Here is a 25,020-nt window from a genome sequence, read left to right on the forward strand (position 1 = left end):
TCATAGCTCAAGCTGTTCAGTTTATTGCTGTCAGGCCACACTGACAACACAGAGCACCTCAAAGCTCTGCTATAAACACTACAATATGTGCTCCCTCTGTAGTGCCCTCTGAACAATACTATTTCACTGAATCGTACTAAAAATATGACTGAACAGTGAACACAGTTATGTGAGCTTACCTAATTACAATGAAAACCCTTGGTATGCAGTCTAGCTGTTTATAGTGCCATACTGTAGACTAAGAAAAAAAGCTACCTAAAGCTACTACGCTCCCCTGCCTCCTTGTACCTCATGTCACTAGCCTACTATGTCACCGCCACTAACTTGATTGCCATTTGTTCAACCTGAATTTTTTCCAATTTTGTCAGGTGAAAATACTTTATGATCTGTGGGCAGGGAACGAACCTCCCTCCCGCTTTTGCAGAGGACACGGGTGTGAAAGGACCCCACAGCACCATGGCAGCGCCCGCCCCGTTCCCCCACGCTAGCCCGTCCCTCAGGGGCCCGCCGCGCTCCGCAGCAGCCCGCCGCCTCCCACGCTAGCAGAGACCCCAGCTCCCTATTCACCAACTACGCCGTTGACGCCACTCATTCTCAACAGCCACCGTCAAACGCGTTGGTTACGTTATTGACGCAAGGCCGAAAACAGGAGAGGGAAAGGAGCGCTTGGCTGCGTTGTATCTATTCACGGAGCAGGGCGTACGCAAAGAGCCGGTTGCTGTGGCAACCAGAGCGCGGGCACGAAAGGCGCTGGAAGGCGCTGAGGCGACGGTGGCGGGGGGGGGGGGGGGAGGGGGCGGCCGCCTTACATTGTGTGGTGTGGGGCCTTTCGTTATTTAGACATTTGGCTTGTTCTTAAGAGGGAGAAGCTGTTGTTAGGTAGGGTTGTTTTTTGTTTTCTTCACCGTGCAGCTGTTTTTTTTGTAGTTGAGCAGTTTTCAGTATTCAAAGCGGCGTGTTTCTGTCAGCAGACCCGTTCCCTTGCCGAGGAAGGGGGGAGTCGCCGGTCCTTTCACACAGCCGTTAACGAATTTCTTTTTTATTCTACGGTATTCAGTAGAAAAAGAAAAAAAAAATAAGATTCATCAGACAAACCATTCTAGCCTCTTTCATAGCTTCCTAACAATGAACGTGTACTAAAATTGCACTTTCAGGAGTCAGAACAGCATTCAGTCAGTCGTTTTGGTTCGTTAGCTGTCCTGACACCAGGTACAGTCATTTTGGAGTATTTTTAGGGATAAGGAGAATCTTTCCCAGGAAAACCGGGGATGGCAAGCACTCGTATCTCAGCCCAGCTTCCCCCTGATATAGACCCCACAAAAGCTCCTATTGCATTTGGAAGGAGGGCCCTTCCTAAACTGAACGAGGAGATCCAATCTCCTGAGCCGCTGACTCAGCAGCATGCATTGATGGCACTCTGTGATTTGGTCCATGACCCAGAAAAAGTCTACCAGGCAATACAAATAGGTAAGTGGTCTGGTATCAAAAGCTTTGACATGGCAGTGGTGGCTGAGGGGAGGGACACTTTACTCTGGTGCCCTATTTCTTTCCCTGTGGTATCTTTGATGACAGAAAATAGCCATGAAAATTTTGGGGGTTTGATCTCTTACTTGTTTTACCTTAAAAGGTAAAGTATATTATAATACCATATACCCAACAGTTATTTTAAGAGTATACTCACTTTAGGATTTATCAGATGCTCACTACAGGGTCTATTACTCCCTAAATACAAAAGCAGTGCAGAATCATTGAACCTTTTTTCTTGTTTTCTTGTTGTCTAGCTAAATTTTAAGATAGACTAAATAAAATAGAAAAAATATTTGGAAAGGAGGAAAAGTTTTTAGTCATGGTGGAGCAGAGAAAAAATGGTAGCCCTTCTCCTCCCCCCCCACCCCCAGCTTGTTTGCAGCATTATCCAACACAAAATTAAGTCAATGGGAACTTTCTTCTATCCTCACCAGCTGTCAAACCAGCCAATTATTTGGGGGTAGTTATATACATTTTATTTGAATATTAAGATCATTGAGGATTGATGGCATGGCACTTTGACAGTAGGTCTTTAAGTTTCTGCCATACTTGTAGTACGACATTGAGAGTTTCACCTGCAGCACAAAATGAAATTTCTGATTGCTTACACTTCAAATTGTGAGGTAAAAACAAGCGTTGCTCTTTTAAACTAATGCTGAAGGTAAGAAATACTAAAATCAACTATTGTGTCTCAAAGGATTCGTGGAGAACCTGAAGACTTTGCTGCTGCATCATGACAGTACTGTACGACAAAAAACAACAGAAATCCTCTGTATAATGGCCATGCATAATGTTGGCAGGTAGGTATAATTCCAGAATTTACTGAATGGTGTGGGAAGCAATAAAGAAGTTTCTGTAAGAAATAAAAACAGAATTTCTAAGTTTTTTTTAAAAGATAAGAGCAATGTTAATAAAAGTATTCAATTAACATTATGCATCTAGCAAATATTTGAGTTGTATTTTGCTTAGTTAAATCTGTCTTCCAATGCTTGTAGGCAAGGGTTGATACAAAAGGGAGTAATATCTGCCCTCGCTGAGCTCTTCGATGATCCAGTAGATATCTGTCGGAAGAACATGCACCAAGTTTTTGAAATGATGGCAAAATTTCCTGAAGGTAGGGGATTAATCTGTAATTAACTATTCAAATCAGCAAAGGAGATAGGTAGGTGAATTTACCTAAGTTTTTCTTTTCCAGATTTATCTTACCAGTCAATTGCACTGTGCATTCCACAGATTCTCTATTAATGTCTCTTTGACCACAGGCTTTTAGGCACTGTTTCTTAAATGTACTCTTTGATATTGCTTTTAGGTGGTAAATGAAATAAAAAAGACAAAAAACAATTGGGGATGATTCAAGGAACACTGAAGTTTGTATTTTCCAATATTCTATTCAAATATTGTTTGCCCTTCAGTACCAAAAGCTAGATAATACAGTTAAATGGCCTGAAAGGGTAAGATAAAAAATATGATAAATATCACTTAACTTCAAGATGCCAAATTGAGCTAGTCATCCTATACTCCCTGCGCAGGAGACAAATCAGCATCTCCAGGGGCAAAAGGTTTGACCTATCATAGGTGGAAAGCTTAAGATTACATGAATTCTGCTCTGTTGATGTCCATTTATTTCCAGTGAGATAAACAGAAACTAGGTTGATTACATCGGGGTCAGATGTCTAGTTTTTAAATGTTTCATGCATAGATCAAGGAATTTAAGCTGAGAATGTCTAACTCACCACAAGAATAGGTCATTTTACCTATTGTACATGATTATTTTTACCACATACATAGCTTATAGTTTTCTAAATCTTTTGTACACTAGTGGAGTTTATGCAGATTTGTTTCTTTTATATCCAGATTCTACAGTTAATAATCCAAACCTTAGTCTTAAGCCTTACTATTCTAGTTGATGAAAATGTTTGTAGATCAGTAGTAGTTATTAAGCATTCATCCATACATGTTATTACCTCATAATTCAGTTATAAGCCTTATTGTTATTCCCTGCTGTACTGAACTTTCTGCATAGCTCTAACCTTCAGACTACTAGATATCTAGCCACATCTAATGTAGGAGCTTACCACTTGTCTCCTTTTACTGGTGAAAATTTCAAATGTGTGCACAACGTAAAATTTAGAAATTTCATGGTTTGGGGACTGCTGTACAAAAGATTTTTAAATATGAATTTGAGACTTAAAATGCAAAGAACAGCTAATGTTCTATGTAAACACCTGCACACCTTTAGGTTCTTAGACTTAATGGAAAAAAGTTACATTTTAAATGGCCTTTTCTAATAAAGTTTAACAATTTTATGCTGGCTTTTTGAATGCACTGCACTGATTTGATCTGAAAGTCTATGACAGCAGAGTCAAAGCTGTGGGGTGCAAGCTAGAATTTTGATAGCTGGGAGTTGATACTCATTTTGGCAACAGCAAGGGATAAAGAATCATAAACTAATATTTAATCTTTAATCTGTTATCTCCAAGTCCACTATTACAAGTGTATACTAGCAATATTTAAATGCTTACTCTTAGATTTTTTAAAATGTTTTCTTTAGACTAGTATTTCAATTTGTAGTACATTTTGAAGCAACTGAAGTTAAGGACAGTCAACACACATTGAATTCTGAAGCAGCTGCAATTGAAATACTTTAGAAATGTGCTTGATACAGTCTGGGCAGAGTGGAAAGACTTGTTTTTTAATCCTTTTAAGGATTTACTTTTAATATTTTAATGGAAGTTGAAGGTATTTTGAAGCTTACCTACTTTTATCTTTTCTAAAATCTACTATACTTATTATTATATGGAACTATTCATTAAGGATGTCTTAGAATGCATTTTTAGCTAATAATTTGATAGTTACCACTTGTGTGAAAGTTTTGGCAGCTATAACAATAACTAGTTTCAGTTCACAGTTTGCTGGAATTTTTATACGGTAAATCTGGTAAGATAATGCAGTGTGTCAGACATTAGTATTAATTTAAGGTTGCAATATAATAGCAGAGTCCTGTTTGAAAATAATAGTATTTTATGGGGAGACTGCCAGTTCAAGTAATTTTTAAGAAAAAGGGTTACATAGAAAGCATTTTATTAAAACCATCATTTCTGTTTAGAGATGTATCATAGCAGTAAGCAATATTCGCTCTTGGTGGTGCCAAAACATAAAACATTGCTTATTAAGAATTCCACAGAAATCAATGCTTTGTCCAAAGTAGAGGACACATAATGGAGCATCATACTGCTGCTTAGGGATCAAGGACAGGTCTACTACCCTTGTTCCATCTATGTCCCTGCAGACATCTGAATATTTCAGCTTAGTTCAGGAGCCACTGATAGGAACTGTCATGGCTATAAAGTACCTGTTTGGTGATAAGGGGGAAAATACAAGATAATACTGTACAAGGAGGAATCATGTTGCCTCCTGGAGTGAAAGGATTATCAATCCCTGGTGAGCTGAGAACTCAGTAAAAGCTGAGAGCCGGCTACAACTCTCTCTCCCCTCAGGACACTGCCTTTGGTTGAATGCAAAAGATTCACAGCAGCTGAGGTGAGCAGAAGCCTCTGCCACAAAAAGAGCAGCTTCCAAATCCTGTTACAGTCCCAACTTAGTGCAGGTTGCTTATATTTAAAAGACAGACTACAATTCTGGAGGGCAGCTGATTTTCAGTGACCTTTCTCATGAGCTAAGACTGATAGCTGTTTCCTTATTTTACCTTTACCACTTCAGGTACTGGTGGCAGATAAGAATCAGTTTTTTCAAATCAAGTGATCAATAACACAAACTTGTTTGAGGGAGCAGTTTCCAGGAAGTAGCAAAGGGTAATTAGTAGTATGAGGAGAGGAAAAAAAAAAAGCGTATAACTAATTTTTGAATTAGTTATTTGGTAAATTCTGTACATCAGTGCCTTCATTACAGTTTCCTTCTAACTGTAAGTAATGAGAGTTACTCTATTAGAAACTCGGTATCTTTGTTTCGAATACATTTCTTTCCCTTCATTAATCCTCAGCATTTAGCATAATCCTGATGTATTTGCAGTGCTCATGTACTGCATGTTTATGTGGGCCAACTTATCCCCTATATCCTCCCCACCCCCTTCTATTTATGAAGAAATTTAAAGTGGATGTAGAGGAACTCTTTACATCGGTGACGCAGGCAGAACTTTATCTTCTGATCCCATACTCAAATCTCTCAGCAAATGTGATACTGCTCACATTCTCTTTACACTTGGCTTGAATTATTGCTTTTTCAGGTGAAGTTCTCTTCCAAAGCTTAATTTCTTCAGCTGTGAAATGATTGCAGGTTTTGACCATTTACTCTGTCAACTTCTGTGCTACTAAAAGCTTTAGAATATAGCTTTTATATATTATGTTTCGACGTATAGAATATTCAGAATAGAAGTCCTTGCCTAGATTAAGTTAGTCTTGCATAGCATTCTCCAGACCAAATTCTTATAGAATATACTTGGATGTTTTTGGAGGGGGAAATAGAAAAAAATGTGCTTCTCAGCCTGTCAGCTACATACAGTCTGTAAAATGAGTGGTGTAGATGCTGAGCTAGCACGTTGTGTTTGAAAGCATCTCTGAGCAGTAACTCTTTACTGGAGATGTTGTTCTGAGGCATGTATTCTTGTTTAGCTACAAAATATAGGACATATGCATATGCCTGTATTTTGTACGTTAAAAATATACATGCCTGCATTTAAGGGGTGGAATATAATTCCTTGAGCAGAATTTTTATTATGGGGTGGAATCACCTACAGATGGTTTCTTACACGAAAAACAGAAAAGTGCTTAAATTGCTTCCTGTGCTATGAGGCAATTTGAGGAATTATCAGGGAGAAGAGCAAATATTTTCCAATAGGTAATAAGAGTCATTATTTCTTTATCTGTGTAATATGTCAAATGAATTGCCTCTGCCTGGTAATTCAGCCATCTTCAGCCAGTCTAGAAGCCATCTGGCTTCCTCTCTTTGTATTTACTTGTACGCTCACATCTAGGTAGTTTTGTAGCAGCTGGAGGAAGTTAGCAACCAATAAAGCATTCCCCAGCTAAATTTCTGATGTTTCCTACAACAGAGGAAATTTCCAGAGCCAAAAATCAATATGCTCCATAGTAGCTGAAAAGGAACATAAGCTGTCCATGCATTTGGCATGGAGTAAAGTTGGTTTTGTTCACTGGAAAGTGGTCAATGACTCCAGCTAGCTCTGTGCCAGGCCACCTGGTCTTTCTCCAGATAGGAGTAATTTAGGAAAATGCGGTTATTTTAAGTGAATTCACTTACAGACTACTTATGATTCCTAAATTTAAAAGTGTATAGCAGCATCCTCCAGTAACAGTGAAATTGTTAAACACCAAAGAGTAGGAAACTCCACCAAGATTGAGAAAACACTGAGGGGTAGGGTAGCATTTCCAGAGGAAAGAACAACTTAATGGCAAGAAATAACAGCCAGAACAAAGACAAAAATAAGATACATGTATGTATTCAATAGAGGATGAAAGAGGCAGCAGAACCAGCAGCAGCAGAAAATGAAGAACATTGGCCAGGAAAAATTACTAGCAAAACTTTCACTCTTTGTGAGAACAGTTAGTTGAGATTCAACATTACTGAGTGTTATGCAATAAGTGACCTGGGCAATAACAACAAAAAAAAGAAGCAGTGAAAAAAAAAATAATCTTTTGCCCAAGGTGTGTTTAATAGTAGAAAAGTTTAATAATTCTTAGCTATAATCTTTTTGTTTTTAAGGGTACTTAACCCTTCTAGGCAGAGATTGAGGTGGGTTGGATGGCACAAGGGATTTTTAAAGCTTGGCAGAACATCCATTTGGGAAAAGTCCAATAGATTAACATTTCTCCTATTTTACTGACCCTCACTATCTCCACTATTCCACCTTTGTAAAATTATAACCAACCAAATCTGTGGATAAGGACTGTTTAAGGATATCTTTTTACCTTTGAAACCTGTTTTGTTGTATGGAATGCAAATGACAGAAGGACAGATGGCATTCTTATTGCAGCAGATGGAACATCTCTTCTGTGAATGTCATTGTTGCCCAGGTGAAGTGAAATCCCAGCTGTATTAATACGTTTTTCAGGTGGCAGTGCACTGCATCACTGATAAACCTGAGAACTGAGGATGTAGATGCAAATTTAATTGCATCATTTGTCTAGGTGAAAGACTGAGAGCCAAGGGATTTCATTTCAGCACCTGTTCACTGTACAGACTTTCTATTTTTAACCTCCCTATACCTCAATTTTTCTTACATAATTGAAAAATATTTTTTTCTATGTAAAACAATTTAACATCTTGAATTCTTCAAATAGAAAACAGTAATCAAACAATAATCATGAATTACTCAGAACATCAAAATCAAAAACATCATAGGAATTAAATTATTAGAAAGTTAATAGCAAGCCATTGTTCTTCAGAGAACATGATTATATGAATTGATTATTTAACTTATTTACTACTTTATTCCTCCCCCTTCCTATGTTTTTCTTAAGCTAAATAGGAACATGTGATCAAATGCACTGCTTCCCTTTTTCTTTTCCCTCCCAAAATAATCTTCATTTAATGATAAATCAAGGACTGACTCTTTTTCTTTAGGAAATATCTTTAGTCCTTTGACAAAATATCCTAGGTTCTCCACTTCTGTTGTAGGTTGCCTGTAGTACTTATGTTCTAAGGACCTTCTCAACTGGATAAAGATTTTTATACATAAAACCTCTCTTACCCTCATCAAAATTAACTATGCTTCAGGTTTTGCTTTTCTTACTAAGCTTTCTTATCTTGACCATGCTCTAGAAAAGGCCAGTATTTTTCTTGTTTTATCTTTAACCAGTCCAAAACGACCACAGTACTGCACAAGCCAGAGGTGAAGGAGACATACCATCCCATAGTCCAAACATTGAGAAAAGGAAGTCCACGCTCATTTTATACCTTTTTCACAATTATCTAATGATAGTACATTACACTATAGCAAACACTTTAGACTAGGAACACCACATAAGATCTCAAGTACTTCAACAGTAAACCAGTATTAAGGGATTCTGGTCGTGCTCTGTGGATTGTACTATCAATTATCATATTTAGCTTTTAGTAAACTCACCAAGTCAAGCAGCCTGACTATAAATACCACAAGCAAGTAATAGCACCTCCTTATTTCCAGGAAGAGCTAAATACTCCCTGCCTGGCATACCAAACCTTTTATACCCCTGAGGTGCAGCCTCATTGGCTCTTTTACTTCTGTCCTTCAGGTGTAACTGTTAACAGGGCATGCTTAAAGGAGCTCTATGACTTCAGTACAGGGATAAAATACCTCATTACAAAATTAGATGGATTTTTTCCATTACTGATTACATCTGGACTGAAGACTTTTCTAGTCTTAACCCATGACTTGAGCCTCTGAGAACCTTTTTGGTTCCAGTTGTATTCTCTAGTAAGGTTGAAAATGATTACCGCTTGAACCACTGCCTTCAAGTGAATTGTAGTTCTCTTGGCAGTCACAGCTCGCAACTAACTTAATACTTGATGTCACTTAGAAAAAAGCTAGTTTGAATTTAGATATCCTCAAACAGTTCAAAAGGAGGATTCTTAAATACAAGGTGAGAAAAGTTAGGACTTTTTGATGTATTCTGTAGAAATACTGAGAAATAAAGGAATGAAACTATCCAGGCACTGTAAAGTACTTTCAGCTGGTCTTAGAAACCATTAGTGGCGTGAGGGTTTTAAGTCAAATTCTGTTTAAACTCCAGGGATATTATTTGCCTAGCACTTTCTAACAAGTGAAGTTAAGCAAATAAAACAAGAAGCCTCCTATAAGACTGATACGCTGTTTCTACAAGAGTTGCAACTTTTCTTACATCCAGACTTTTAAAGATTTCAGTTAGAGGATGTTCTTAAGGAACCTTGTTATACTCTGAATTGATGGAATTTTCAGGAGAACTTCAATGACAAAACATCAGTGACCTTATATAAGCACTTTTAAAAAAAACGTTTTTTTTTAAGTGCCCATAAAAAATACTTATATGCTTTAAAGCCTATCTTTCAAAAGTATGTGCCAGACAGAAGTTCATATTGGTGTTTGGAGGCACACAGAGTTCAGCAGTACAAAAATGTGGACTTACCATATTTTTCACTTTTTAAATAGAGGTTTAGGAGACTAACTTCATGCACTATTCAAAAATTTATATATATATGCTTATGCCTAGATTTGTATTTCTAAGCACAGAGATTGTGAAAATCATCAGTGCAAAGTGCCTGCTTGTGTAAGGCAATATGTGGGTAAGCTTCAGAAGTTTCTTTCCTGTAGCTTCATCTTAATCTTGATCTATGACTTCTCTCCTAAAATTGCTACTATCTCCTTAAAGTATCCAACAAGAACAACATGCAGTCAGAATTTGTGAAGATATTAAGTGGGAAGACATCCCCTAAAACTATCTGAGTTGCTCAAGATTGAAATTTGCTGGATGTTTGTGAATAAACTGAAGAAAACATTCTAGAGCAAATTAACAAAATTCAGCAGTCTGTCACAGAGGAATCAAAGGTTTGCAAACATTACCCAATTAAGGAACAGCTGTATCATAACACTAAGTAATGAACACACTATAGACAAGTTGGGTATCATTTGAATTATTTATTTTTTAAGTGGACAATTTAAATGTTGATGTTCTTAACCATTTTGTTTTAAGTTTCTTGGAGCCCTTGGCTGAGATTTCTTGCACTAATCATAGTACATAGGGGGAACAAAAGTAGAAGGATATTTTCCAGTGTGCATGTGTGTCTGTGTCTCTGTGTACGTATGTGCTTTACAATTATCAAACATATATTTACACACCAACTTTACACTGAAGTCTTTAAGAAGTCTTTTCTATGGCAGGGGAAAGAATCAACTGACCAAAGACTTGGGTCTATATGATCCATTTGAGATTTTCCAGTATAGTCCCACAGAGCTTCTTATGCATTCAAACCTTTGCCGGAATGTTACTCCATCCAGTAGTGTTTCTTTATGAGATGAAACCTGGAGCTGAGGAACGCATCTCTTCAGTTTCCTTGACTTCACTAAACTGTAAATAATTTAAATTATTAAATTGAAATATCAAGACATTTAGTTATTGTTCATATCGCTCATCTTTAACCTTCTAATAATACATCACATTTTAAAATAATGAAAAACCCAACAGAAGACGACTTTGGAGGCTATATAATACACAGTCACCATGGCTCCTGCTTCTTGGGAAATCTGTTACAATAGTACGATTCCCATAAGTTATTTGGAGCAGTGGAACAGAATTGTCTGTTGGCAACTTTCACATTCAGCAGTCCAGACACTACAACAATAATTTAAAAAACTGCTTTGTGATTTGTTTTTATTATCTGTATTAAAAAAGGAACACTAACCGACTTCTTAAATATATTTTTTTTTGTGAAACACCACAAGATTTGGCAAAAAAAGATGTAAAAGAAGACTGTTTCGATGTATAAAACTCCTTAGCAGTAGAAGAAACACTGACCTTAATTTGGCCTATTCAGAGATTCATTTTTTGTAGTTTTGCTGCATATTTTGAAGCCTTAAAGAGCAGAAAGGGCTGATAGTCAGTTTGGAAATCACAAAACAGTTGCACACCAACAATTCCTTTAGCAGGCAAGGTGTCCATGATAAAGTAAAGCAGAAGTGTGTACATAGTATATGCTGTGAGTCATGTGCATACATGATGTACATGTGTTTAGTTTGGCTGTGTGTACCAGTACTGTGGGTGCATGCCCATTCTCTACAACTTTAAGTAGTATTTTGCTTAAACACTCTTGTTTGTAGCTTCTGATTTGAACTAGTTTTTCTCCCCAACACAACCATTCTGCTCCACACCATGCAAATGAGTTCATCTGTCACTCACCAGCTTTATATCTTCATGTCAGTAAAATTTTAGGACAACTGGATGAAGAATTATTTCTTACACAGAACATGATAACACTCCCACTGTAGGAAATGGAATGAAACAAATGGAATAAAAGTGCAGTGACTGTGGTGAAAACATCTCCACAGAGTTAGGCCTCAACCTCTTTTTTTCTTTTTGTTTGGATTTGTGTGTGTGTGTGTGTGTGTAGTTTATTTTTCATTTGGGGGGGATTTGTTTGTTGTTTTTTGTGTGTGTGTGTGTGTGTATGTGTGATTTTTTAGAGAGGAGACTTTCACTCTCCAAAGCATATATTTGTGAAAAATAATGTAACAGGCTAAGGGGGCATAAGAGGAACTGTGTACATACATCAGATTTCCCCTTTTTTCTCCTTGGGCTACTAAGCATTGCCCCATTTTTTCCACTAGAAGTGGAAGTTGTTAGCCTCTTATTTAATCGCTTCGGTAAAACAGATTAAGCCCAAGGATTCTTAGCAGAGGCCAATATATTTGAGATTGTTCTGAATGATGACATCTGTCACTGCATCAAAGACAAATTGGATGTTACTGGTATCAGTGGCGCAGGTGAAGTGTGAGTAGATCTCCTTGGTTTCCTTGTTGCGATTCAAGTCCTCAAACTGGCGCTGGATGTAGACTGCTGCCTCCTCGTAAGTGTTTTGGCCTTTATATTCAGGAAAGCAGACTGTTAAGGGGATACGCCGGATTTTTTCTGCCAGCAGATCTTTCTTGTTCAAAAAAAGGATGAGGGAAGTGTTGATAAACCAATTGTTGTTGCAGATGGAATCAAAGAGACGCAAACTTTCTGCCATTCGACTCTGTAGGAGAGAAAACAAGGTCAATAATAGTCTTGTAGCATAACTGTGGACAGCAGATGGAGTGCATTATTATGCCTGTTAATGTACAAAATCTGCTTATAGAATGAACTTTGTTCTGTTTGGTGACTGTCCATCTTACCTGAGCATGAAATTTCAGGAACCTTAGTTCACTTATTTTGTTACAACACATTTCACAAGAGACTGGCTCTTATTTATTTATTTATTTTAATAATTGACAACTATGAGGGCAAGTCTAAAACTAAATGTTTTGAAACAATAAGTGTAACTTGGGAAAAGATGGTTGAGTTCAAAATCAGGTTAGCAATATAAACATTTTTTTAAAAGGGATAATTAATTTCTAAGATTTTCACACTACTGAAAGATTCTGTGGTTGAAGTTTTAAAGGTTAAAATACTATAGCACGATTATAACACTACATCATTAGATGTGTGGTTTAGCACACCGTACACACTCCAACATTTTCTTGGCCTCACTTCTCTCCATTGTAAAATAGTGAACTTGGAAGAGTACATGAGAAAAGGAACCACATTCTAGTATGGTGAGAATACTTGTATGGTGTATACTTGAAGGTAAAAGCTGAAATTGGCCAGACATGTTTAACATCTTTCTGTCTGCTGCTCTGAACAGGCATTTCTATTGATGACCAATGTAGGATGACCAACACAGTTGCATATTTGGAAGTAACAATTCAATGCTGCTCTAAGCTGAAAGGAGAAATTGCTGGAAATCATCGGCCTTTTTGGTACTTCCTGAGCACCGCTCCTGCCGGTACTGCTGGTGCAGCTGGAGCTGTCCATGGTACTCGGTGCTCTCAGAAGGCTGAGGTTACTGGGAACAGAACGTTTTGAAAAGTATTTGAGCTGAATAAAATAAAGATTGTTGTATTGTCAAAAGTGAATACAGAAATATCTCAATCAAGCATTTTTGCTAAAGGTCGGTGTTTTCCAGCATGTTCCAATATTTAGTCAGATGTTTGTCTACATGAAACATTTCTGAGGCATGCACTCATATTTTCTCTCTAAAGGAAAGCTATTACAATTAAGCAATAAGGTTTCATTCCAATCTTTTTCAATATCCAGCAATAGTTTTTCTTAATAAAACTATACACTGGAATAAGTGGACCTTTATTCTTTCCCAGTTCAGCTTTGTTCCTGTACTGCTGAAAGTGGGAAAAGGCTGTATTCATGAAAGGGCTTAAAATAAATTCATATTTTTATTTTTTTTCTGTACAGCAAATGCATTAGGAAATAAGTATAGAAACAAACATACACAAAACAACATATTTTAGTAAATCACTCACGCTGTCCTGGTTACAAATCAGAATAACTTCTGCCTAGCAATAACATTTGATCACATAAAATAATATCCTTCTGGAGTTTATTATGGTTCCACAAAAACAAAATGAGAAGATTAAGTAAAATCACCATAGTTATATTTCTTGGGGATTAGCGTATCTAAAATGACTAAATGACTTGACAGAACGATTCCCTTTACCTTTCAGTGCTCCAACCTGAATCATAAATGAAAATGGTTTCCATGGGTAGGTCCTTACGCTGTTGCGTGGAGGCTTATTCCTTTTTCTGTGACATTTCCATACAAATAGAAGTCTTGAATAAAAATTTTATAGTAATTACTTGTGCTTTCCTCAGTTACACTCATTTTTATATTAAAGAAATGTGTAATGAATGTTTATTTGATACACTTCCAAACAGGCTTGAAATTCTCTCTTAAACCCATTATAAAGGGCTTAAATAGCTTAAGGACACACAAGTTCGTCCACAAACAAAACAATCTGAGAGGGCATCATAGGTAGAGCAAAGGCAAAGGGTCTTCATTTTGATAGCTTAATAAAGTTACCCTTCTGAATTAAAGTCTGGGAGGGAGAGACAGTTTAGCTTTTATGTTAGCCTTAGATTTTCCCTGAGAGACTATAGATCAGCTGTAACACCAAGAATATTAAACTGGTATATTTTTGTTGCATTTACAGGCCTCATAGATTTATATTCATATGCAATTCAAGCAATGCAACAGTGACCAGATTCTGTGTTTCACATTTGGGGATTTGATTGTGATTAGATATGTTATCTTTTTTTTCTTTTTCTAATAAATACATGCATTTAAGAATAAATTGCTACAGTACGTATGATAAAGAACTGTAATAGTACAACAAAGTACAATTTAAGAAACTATTACAGAAATTATATAGATTTGGAAGATATTACAGGTTCTGAGATGTAGATAACAGGCTGAAAATTTGAATTCTTTCAGTAACGTGTTTAATTTCTTCTTCTTTTTATTTTAACTATTTTATTTTAACTGTTTATCTATTTGCTAGTTATTACTTCTTGAAAGTTTAGGTCAACTAATTTTTCAGCTTGATGATATGCTGTTAGGTATTTTAAACTCCATGCGCCATTTTCATATCAGTTACCAAAGAGTGAGTTACACTTTTTCAACATTCCCTTCTTAAAGAAAAAATAAAAATAATAATAATTAAAAAAGCTATAAACATCTATGAATTTACTGACTTCAGAGGAGTCATCAGAGGAAGAGCAATTCTCTGCTTTTAAACTTTTTATATAGGGATATGCCTTGCTATCTGAAAGTAGGAGCAGATGATTTGATATTTTTTATTTAAGTAGAAGAAAAATAATACTGCAAATGTCTAGTAAAAATCCTAGAGATTACTGAAACCTGATTTCTCAGTTTTTCCAAAGGCATAATGAATCGGTTTATACAGAACTTACATTTTTCAAGAAGTACAGTTTCTTGAAAACAAACAAACAAAAAGCCTCGAACCAACTCAAGCCTAACAGTTTTACTGTGGTCAAAAGTATTTTGAATTGGCAGAAACAGAGCACTGCAGGGTTCCTCAAAGGATCATGTATAGCATGTGTTACTCCTAACATATTTTTATATTATTCTTTAGTCTTTTTCTCAGACCCTCTCCATTTATATCTGTTGACTGATCTCTCAACAAACAAAATACATTAATCAAAAGCTACAAATAGGTAGACACTGATAATTTTCTTAGAATCACATAGATTTTTAGCTGAATTCCTCAAAGCACAGAAGCAGTATTAACTTAAGACTGATCAACTGGTGAACCACAGACACATTTCAATCTGTGGAATGTTTTGGTGTGTCCAGTTTTCAAGCCCTTCTCATGCATCTGTCATGGACATGGGCTGTCATACATGCCCAGATCCTGGCATTAATTTTGGAAACTGTTGCCAGATCTATGTCATTCCGCAGGAAGCAACTTGTTTTCAGAAATCCCTCTTGTAACAAACAACAGAAGAAAAAATTGACTTCTTGCATTTATCCCTGATATAAAATACAAGCATTCTTCCCAACTGAAATAGAAAACTATTTGCTTTTTGATAGACTTCTGTGCTCAGTATTCGTTTATCATGTTGATGCAAAGAACATAAATTTTGCAAAAGTGCACAATGCTATTTAGATTCATCTATCTTTGTATTTATTTTATTTCCTGCAAATAAGAAGACTGAACTGGGCAGGCTAGAAAACAGCTATGCATTTTATCACTCTTTATATAAACACATTATGTCAGATATATTTGTCAAGTACATTTAGAGAATCAACATGGTTTCTTTTTTATAATTTACTAACAGAAAGCAGTGAAAATAAGGAATCAGAGCCAATACACAGAATTATTTGCAGATTTGTATTGTGTATAACGTAATATATTCCTCCTACCAAAGGAATGTGCCATAGCATACAGTGGCAGTGTTCTCACTGTGCCAACAGATATGATACGTTGAATGTTTATGTACTTTGGATACTGGTTCTAAAACCACTGTAATGCTTAACTAATTTCTAGCATTCCAACCTGTTCTTCTGCAATAATTAACTCTTTTGTTCTCTTCTAACGTCAACCTGTAATTACTTTACTGTTTAACTAGTATTAGCTGCCCGTTCCATACAGATTATTCTTCAGGTATTGCATTCCTTTTTATATTCAACAATTTTTGCTTCTAAGGGCAGACAGGCTTCATGATAAAAAAAAAAAAAAAGTAAATTTTGTTTATAAGATTATTAGCAAATATGTGTGTGTTCCATCTGTCTGACTTGTGCTTGGGGGGATAAAAATAATATAGTCTCCACGTATTTTTGTTGTTGTCTGACTGAAGTATGGTGGCCATCATTTCCGTTCAGAAATTTGGAGGCGAGAAGCTGATTTTGGCTTTTAATAGAAGAAAGGATACATTGGGCCTGAAAAAAAATTTTACCCCTTAAAAATGTATAGTTGCTGAAACACAAGGAGACTGTTTTACCTGAGCTTTTCATATTACCTCTTTCTTATACTTTTCTTATACTTTTTCTTACTATTTCTGTTAAAATTCCTTGTCATTTGCTGTGGATCAACTTGGTCAGAACCACTTCCTCTATTCTCCAAGTTCCGTTAAGACACTGATTTAGTGATTTTAATTAATAATTCTGTGTTTATAGATGAAACCAAGGACTTTTGTCAGTTTCTGGTTATTTTAAAAGCCCCAGGAGCACAGGGGGCATCCTATGATGGCTGACACTGCCACAGCAGCAGTGTATAGCCATGTCCAAGTCTAGATCACAGGCCTTTTAAGACATACGGAATTGTAAGCAAAATTATACAATTTCTACATGTTTTTTGTTTGCTTCTTCCTTTGTAAAGGTGGGAAAGGTGGGATCATTTGACACTTGAACCTACTTTATATACAGACAGATCTATAGATGTAAAAATGTGACTTAAAAAATCTGTTTGAGGGTTTGTGCTTTACTTTCCACGATGCAAATCATGACACAACACATAATCCACAAAAACGTCACAGCTCTGTTTCCAAAGAATCATGTTTTTCTTTCCTTTTCTGAATCTGTATCTGATAAAACCTTACAAGAATTTTTTAGCTTACTTGAAATGCTTTTGCTACTAATTGTCTGGAAGAAAAAATGTTTTCGAGCTAATATAGGTTTTTGGCAATCTCTCAGAACATTCATGCCAGCAGGATATTGCATTTTAAGAGGTTTGTGTTTATTACTTTATTTTGTAGTGAATCATAATACTGACACTTTTCTACCAAATCTTCTGTTGGAGTTCAAGGACAAAATTAGAATTAAAACTCTTCCATAAATTGTAAAGTGTAACAAATGCTTACAGGGGCACTGACAGTTTTAAGCTAATGTAAACCTGACAATGTCGTTAGAAAAAAGAGCAGTATATGTTAGAATGTGTTAAAGAATGTGCATATGCATAAGAAGGAAGAAACTGAATTTATAGACATTTTGCTTTATCTCCTGTGAAATTTTTTGCATAGACATATCTGAGCTATAAAATCTTGTCAATAAGCGTAGGAGTGCATCAATATTACCCAGAACACATTAGTAAGAGAGACTGAAAAGAGAGGAAAATTCTAGTTGCTGAAAAGACAATAAAACATGAAAGTGGTAATAACCACTTCTAGCCTTACACATTCAACCTTAATTTGTGCATGGATGTTGCAGGGCTGGACAATGTAATTATTAAAGGTGAGAATTTTTTCACAACTTGCATACAAAAATATTTTAACTATGGATTAAACTCTTAGTGTTCTTACTGTTCTTCAGTTTGTCCCCTTTCTGCATAAAATACTCATGCTCTTGTCCCTGGTAGAGTAACTATCTCACCAGTGAGGTGAATGCTTACTTTGGTCTCTCTTCTTGGAGACTACATTCCAAAACATATCATCCACTCTTCTCTCTTTTTCTTATTTGAGAAATACTTGCTTAATAGCATCAGTATGTACAATTCCAGGAAATTCATACCAGAATTTCTGTTTGAAGAGTATGCAATGTAAATTAAACAGACCACAAAGGCAGACATAGAACTAGATATGGAAATAATTTCAGGAAACTAGATGTTTCAGAGAGAGGGAATGGTGTAAACAAATACAGTTCAAAAGATGGAAAGGATAAAGAGGGAGCTACAAAGAACTGGACCAGAGATAAGTACAGATGTAAGTTTGTAAAGAGCTACAAAATTATTTTGCAAATTTTGATAGCTAGCGGATACAAATAAAGGGATTCTGTCAACAACGAAGGGGTGTCTCAGTTGGAGTTTTGGAAAAGAAAGACATTTTCTTGTTGAAATTTGACTTTTTAGGATGTTAGGAAGCTTCTTGTACATAAGAGAAGCCAGAAGGAGAGAAGAGTTGAAACGTAACTGAGAAAACATTGAGGATTACTCAGATACAAGTTGATCAAAAATGCATCCCTACAGTAAGGAGTAGTGTAGGGAAGCTGAAGACAAGATTTCACATACATTTGCTCTAGCAGTAGTAGCAGTTCAAATAACCCTACCCCACCCAGCCCACTTTTCTGTCTATGCTGCATCCTCTGTTTTGCTGGCATAATTCCTGTCAGGGCCACCGAGGGAGTCTGTTCATGCAATTTACTGGAACAAAGAAAAGTCTAACAAAAAAATAAAACAAAAAAAAAAGGAAAGGAAAAGAAAAGAAAAAAGTAACATTGTTACACTCCCTCTTTAATCCGCAGCTTTTGCAAGAAAAAAGCACCTAGCAGTCTATCTTGTTCCTAAGAGTCTTTAGAGAAATAGTCTTGCAAATACCTTTGGTACACTAAGCTGATATCCTGTCCAAATGACTAAAATGTCTCATCAAAATGGAAACTACCCTGTGTCAGCAGGGTCTTTGTCAGAATTTAGCTGCATGTACTCAAGGTCAGCTCTGCCACAGGGCAGCTTTGTAACCCTCAAAAAGAGCTGTAAGATTTGTTGGAAGCCTGCACTTTTATCCTGCAGCTACTTTGAAGCTGAGGCACTCACCCTTGGTCTTTGCCTGAGTTATGTTGCTGCTGTGTCTATACCTGACCATGTCCCTCACTGATCCCCTGACGTGACTTTCTGGCTTGGTTCCAGACCTGCCTCATTGCTTTGGAGTTATCTAGCAGTCTGGACTGTTGGTTGAATCCGATACCTCTGATGGACCTGCTCTGCTCTTCTTTGGGTACTGGGGGACTGCATCGTTCATCAGAGGTTACTGCCTGCCTTCCTGTCACCCTTGGCTCATCTTCTCTTTTAGAGGAGCTCATTCTTGCTGCTTCTTTACACCCTTTTACGCCTCAGATTTTGTTTAACATCCTGTGTAAGGGAGAAGAATGCTTGTTAGAGCTGGCTGCACAATATTGACACTAGAACATAGGGGCTTAGGGGCTTTTTTAATTCAAACTTAAGTTTAATAAATCTAAAAGGGTGTTAAGATCTTAGTGATTCCAAGGGAGACCACCTGATTCATAGAACCTTTCTGTTCTACAGTACTAGAGTTGCAATTCAAAAAATCCTTCTGCTCACCTACAAGGAGGATATATCCTTAATTCCTCTTATTTACCTGAATGTCCTTCTAAACACACAGACACGGCCACTTAGTAAATGTAATTATATTTCTCAAGTGCAACCACAGTGGCTGGAACAAAGCTGAGAAGTGAATAAGCAGAGGCTCTTGCTAGCACCATGCCTGAAATTACTTTCCAGCTAAACTGATGATGAACCACTTTATAGATTTTTCAAATGGACCTAGAAGTGCAGTTAAGAGTAATTTAAAGACAGGGAAGATGAATAATTTTTCATCAACATGAGTTCTAACAGTAAAACACCAGAGGCAGCAGCCATTATCAAGGAAGGTAAAAACTCACAGTAAAGAACCTTAGCTGAAGGTTTTTCTTAATATCACTGGAGAAAAGGGAAGGCTAATTTGGTTAACAATGTAACAATGTTTGTGGATGATTAGAAAAAAATACATTTATGAGGAAAGGAAAATTAGCAGCAATGCAAAAATTATGTGAAACAATCTAAATATGTATTGTTATTGAGGATAAAACTATTCATAAAGGGAATGGGATTCAGGGTCAGGATTCAGACAGGACAGAATATCAGAAAATTCTAGAAGAAATCTCTAATAGTCTTGGGAGGAAGATGGTTGCCAAGTTGTGGGAGTTGCTGAAGCAATAAAATTCAGCAGCATGGTTCTGAGCAATTAAACAATAAATTGCTGAAAGCACAGTAGAATTTGTGTGGAATACTGAAACGTCACTCAACCATTACTGTAATTAGGTCAGATAGTGTAAAAGTCTACAGTACAGAGAAATCAAAATCAGCTGACATGTTTTAGGTGAGGGCAGTGATTAATGAATATATATCCCTCCCAAATTTGAAAACCAAATTTCTAGAATTTTAACAGTAAAACAGATTAGCCAGAACAGTGATTAAGATAATAGGATTTGGATTTTGTTATGATAATAACCTTAATCAATGCTAACAAACTTACTCAATGGAAATTAAATTTAAAGATGTGGCATTGGTAAAGCACCTTTTGCGCATAACTGGTTTTCAGTAAACTGTCTGTCCTGCTTTCACAGGCAAAATGATTGTAACAGTTACATTTTTTCCAAAAAGGAAAAGTGGAGGACGTTAGTCTGAGGTGGCAAATACAAAATCTGTTTTGAAACCCAAGTACCAGGTAACTCACAGAATTTAGGTGTTAAAGTTGTTGTGAATCCACTGTAATTCAATAAGGAATTGGAGAAGTAGATCTCTATTCACCTGCTAGATATTTCTTACAAGCAGGAGTTATTTTTTAAAAAGGATTCAGCGTTATGTAATACAAGCAAATGGATATGCTAAATGCTGAACTGCAGGAAAATGCTTAAACACAAGCAGATGAAGTTAGACTACTGCTGTCTACCCGTTAATAATGGAAACATTAACGCATAGTTTGATTTCACTTTCCAAGTGCAATTACATGACAAACAAGTAAGTACAAAGCTAACAGAAAACAGTATTCATGGCAGTACAAGGCCTTTATAAATTTTAAGTGCTGGCTTACGATTTGTGTAGTGCATCTATCACATTTCAAAGGGCAATGCATGATATGGCTCTTTGTTATAGCCAGATGACATCTTGATGTATCTGGAAATTTTAAATAAGAAGTGAAATGTCCACAGTTCTAAGGTGAAGGCTAACGCTCTGCAGCTGAGCCTAAAGATGTGTGATGTATCCACTCACATACGCCTGTACGCAACAAAGGTATTTCTAGTTTCTACAGTATTGCAAAACTACGTATTACAGGAAAGGGAACTTCAGAGGATTATGGCTTATGACCATTACAAAAGTAGAATAAATTACTCTACTACTCCCAGAGAAATTATGAAAAAATTCTGTTAATGTGGAGGGAAAATAATGGTTAAAAAAGGCATTTTTCTTCTCTGCAGTGTCTTGTCCAGTTCAGGAATCCTGAGGGGGGCAGATAGCTAGGTGATTAGAAAAAAATGTACTCCTGTAATTTCATAATTACACACAGGATAAGCAAGATAATGCCAATGTCTTTTCCAGACGGCCTTGTTGGGGTCTAATTGCAAACTTTTCTCCAAGCATGAGAACAAGAAATTGGCTGCTTAAGGGGAAGAATGTCCTAAGGAACAGATGGCTGCTTCTGTTCTTCCAATAGTTTCCAAACATACAAATATCCCTGGTCATCCTCTGGAACAGGTGTGCTTTGCAGCAAAGAGTTCCAGAACAACGAAGATTTTTCAAAAGGGAAGACCTTGTTACCGAGATAGCAAGTAATTAGAAAAAAACACTTGTTAAATAGACCCTAACTGGAATATAGCATCTCCTCACAGCTTTCATGTGAAAGCTTTCTGGTCAGAGCTCGGGGAGAGACAGACTTGAATTAAAAAGGCTATTGTATGATTCATTTTTTGCAATAGCACATAGGATCAAGTAGCTATGGGTCTAAAATGGGGAAAGATGGTAATTTCATGAATTACAAAGAATTATTACTTCCATGTAATAATCAAAAGGAAGAAACTACGTTTCTGTTGGAGAGAAGTAAATAGACTTAATCCACCTTACTGTCTAAATCTCTCAAATCAAGAAATGAGGAACCTCACTGAGGTATGATAAAAGTAGAATAAAACTCTTTCTATCTTTGGCATCTCCTACAATGGAGAGTGTAACCAAGAGGGGTTTGACTAGATGGAAGTGATTTGCCTTTCTAAATCCTTTATTTCCAATCCTAGGATCCCAAACCTTTTCTGGAAAATGTTGGGAATTGTAAAATTTCAAAATTAGAAGGGGTGACTTAGAAGGGCTAAGTCCCACTGTGAATTTATTAAGACGTGCTAAGTTGCTTACTTAGCAGCTTAACTTACTGTACAAGCAAACTCATTATTCCATCACCAAAGTAATATGTTACATCAGTCTAAAACCCTGCTGGAAATCCTGACTGGTTATGTGGTAAATAAAGCAGGAAGGACGTCAGGATCGCTATTTCAGTAGTAATCAGCCATGTCAGCGCAGCTGATTGCTATATGTCAAAGGCATATATACATGCGTATGCTTCCTATTTCTGTCCTTCCTATCAGAATTCCCTTCAGTGTCATGCATGTATGAGCCACGTGAAGTGCAGTAAGGTAGAAAAGTAATATGACATTTTATTTGTATACACATACTTTATGCCACTGCAAAACAGGGAAATTGAGGGATGATAAAAGAGAGATTTATGTTAGAGGAATTTCTACTACCAAATGAGCTGAGAAACTCCTGGATTTTATTAAGTGGAGCCCTGAAGGAATCTTGTGTGATTTTGGATGTGGAAAAATACATTTATACAGTGAGAACAAGAAACGCCCTCACTCAGTGTGTCTGAAACAAACTTACCTCTATTTCTTTTTTTAAAGAAATCCAACCTCAAGTCAGGAGGAAAAAATATACTTGCAAACAAAATGTGAACTACCAAATTAATTCCTCATTATTTTATAGAAAATCTCCTGTCATTGTTTCTATCTACAGATTGTACATGAAAATGTAGAACAAGTGGAGAATGCAATAGGCAACATTTGATGCCTCTTTTTCAGAGAAGAAAGAGGAAGAAACCTGACCAAGTAGTACCTCAGAATACTGTCTCATTTGATGATTTCCTGTGGGGTATTACAGCTGTCATTACAGAAAACTCTGCAGATGATAACAGAATCTGGCAGTATGAAGGTGAACTGCATTGGGACCTTCAGTCTTGGCTATTATATAGGATGACAATGAAAACATTATGAATATTTTATCGCATATGATCTCTGTGACTTGAAAAGAATTATAGTGTTACTAAGGCTTACTATGGACTGGACTAAACAAAACAGATTTAATTGGGATAATTATTTTAACAGTTCTGAACATTTATCACGGAATTTAATTTTTGCAGATTTTCAGGTGTGCAGTTAACAACAAGTCACATCTGTAAGCATGCATGATAAGCTAAGCATTGTTACATAGTAGTTACATATTGGTGCCAATGATAGACTGGGATAAACTCCTCTTTAATACTATCTATCAAAACTGTTTTATATTCCTAGACACCAGGAATAATACAGAATTATTAATCCTACTAAGTACAGTCTGACACCAAGCTATGAATATGATAAGGAGAGTGCCTGAGCTGGGGAAGATGTTTGATTAAATTTCTTGACAGGTGGATTAGATTTTGGGCTGGTGGAATTCCAAGCAATAGAACAGAACAATGGGTGCTTGTGCTAGGACTTATAGACGACTAAAGGGATCCTAAAGAAAGGGTATAGAAACCTCTCATAAGAATAGATGAAAAGGTGACTGAGGTTCAAGGATCAAAAAGGGTGAGGTGCTTCATCATTTAATAGAGGTGTTAAAAGATAGAAATGAAGGCTAGTCCAGAATGTCTGGCCAAGGTTGGAATGGGGCAGAATAAAAGTGAAGATATACATGTAGATTGAGCTATTGCTTGTGACTAGCTGTACATATCTAAGCAAGCTAAAGTACAGGAAAATTATATTTGGAAATGATAAAATGTCATATGTATCACTTCTTTTGGAAGAATGTAAGTCCAAAGAAAAGCTACAGAAAAAGGTATGCTCAAGATAGTAGAAATATGGGCAGTCAATATTGGTCCTGTGCCTGGTAGAGCTGAAACATAAATCAGCATTTCGGGAAAGGAGTAATGAGAATAGAATGGCAAAAGAAAGACACAAAAGACACAACAGGCCAAAATATTAAAACCTGCAGATAACATAGATATTGTCCAGCTAAGGTAGCACTGCCAGGGCTGTAGTAAAAGTACACAAGCTAAATTGTATCATGGAACATACCCCTTTTCACAGGACTTCATTTAATCATCATTCAACTGATAGCTTGTTGTTTTTCTCCTTAAAGGAAAGCTTGCAATGTTTCAGTTGCTCAGCAAACAATTGTTAACACTCTCCTTTTACCTCCTCAAAGGTCAACAAAGCTTTACATTACATAAGCCTCTTGACATAAGAGTTATGAGACCTTGCACTGTGCTTCCCTGTGTATTATTTTCGGGGGCAAAAAGTTTTAAGAGAGCAAACATGCCATAAAAGGAACATAAAAATAAAACTTCAGCATTTTTGAGTGCGAAAAAAGTTAAGATTTCCTGAGTACAAACTAAGCTAGTTCTTAATATCACAGTTCTTGGAAATAGATGTAAAGCAGCATGAAGATCTATACTTTAATTGTAAACACCTGGATGTTTTACCCTTAGATTGCATTTCATGTATGCATATATACATATATATATAGCCAGCTTTTTTATTAGAGGACAGATTTTTTTTTTTATATTCTTGGTAATATATTTCAATTGATTTCAATTGAAATTGTTTCATATTGTTTTTTGAATTTGGGGGTGTGTGATGTTGTTTGCTCGTGTTTGGTGGTTTTTC

General features: G+C 36.4%; 2 protein-coding genes across 9 annotated transcripts in view; one reads left to right on the forward strand and one right to left on the reverse strand.

The window, feature by feature from the left end:
- The first annotated feature begins 768 nt into the window (after positions 1-768).
- RSPH14 (radial spoke head 14 homolog) overlaps positions 769-25,020 on the forward strand; it is a 109,028-nt gene continuing 84,776 nt past the window's right edge. For 4 of the 5 annotated variants that reach the window (XR_010825512.1, XM_013173640.3, XM_048064113.2 and 1 more), the window contains exons 1-3: positions 769-1,467; positions 2,225-2,327; positions 2,523-2,641. Coding sequence is in view for 4 of the 5 variants with exons in the window: in XM_013173640.3 (XP_013029094.1) it covers positions 1,269-1,467; positions 2,225-2,327; positions 2,523-2,641 (421 nt within the window). In the remaining variant the exon portion in view is untranslated. The remainder of the gene's footprint in view (positions 1,468-2,224; positions 2,328-2,522; positions 2,642-25,020) is intronic. The other variant, XM_048064112.2, reaches the window with a different exon arrangement.
- GNAZ (G protein subunit alpha z) overlaps positions 11,600-25,020 on the reverse strand; it is a 76,403-nt gene continuing 62,982 nt past the window's right edge. For all 4 annotated transcript variants that reach the window (XM_048064111.2, XM_048064110.2, XM_066978889.1 and 1 more), the window contains exon 3: positions 11,600-12,246. In XM_048064111.2, coding sequence (XP_047920068.1) covers positions 11,902-12,246 — 345 coding nt within the window. In that variant the 3' untranslated portion in view covers positions 11,600-11,901. The remainder of the gene's footprint in view (positions 12,247-25,020) is intronic.

Source organism: Anser cygnoides, chromosome 17 (assembly GCF_040182565.1).
Source record: "Anser cygnoides isolate HZ-2024a breed goose chromosome 17, Taihu_goose_T2T_genome, whole genome shotgun sequence".
Taxonomy (NCBI): Eukaryota; Metazoa; Chordata; class Aves; order Anseriformes; family Anatidae; genus Anser; species Anser cygnoides.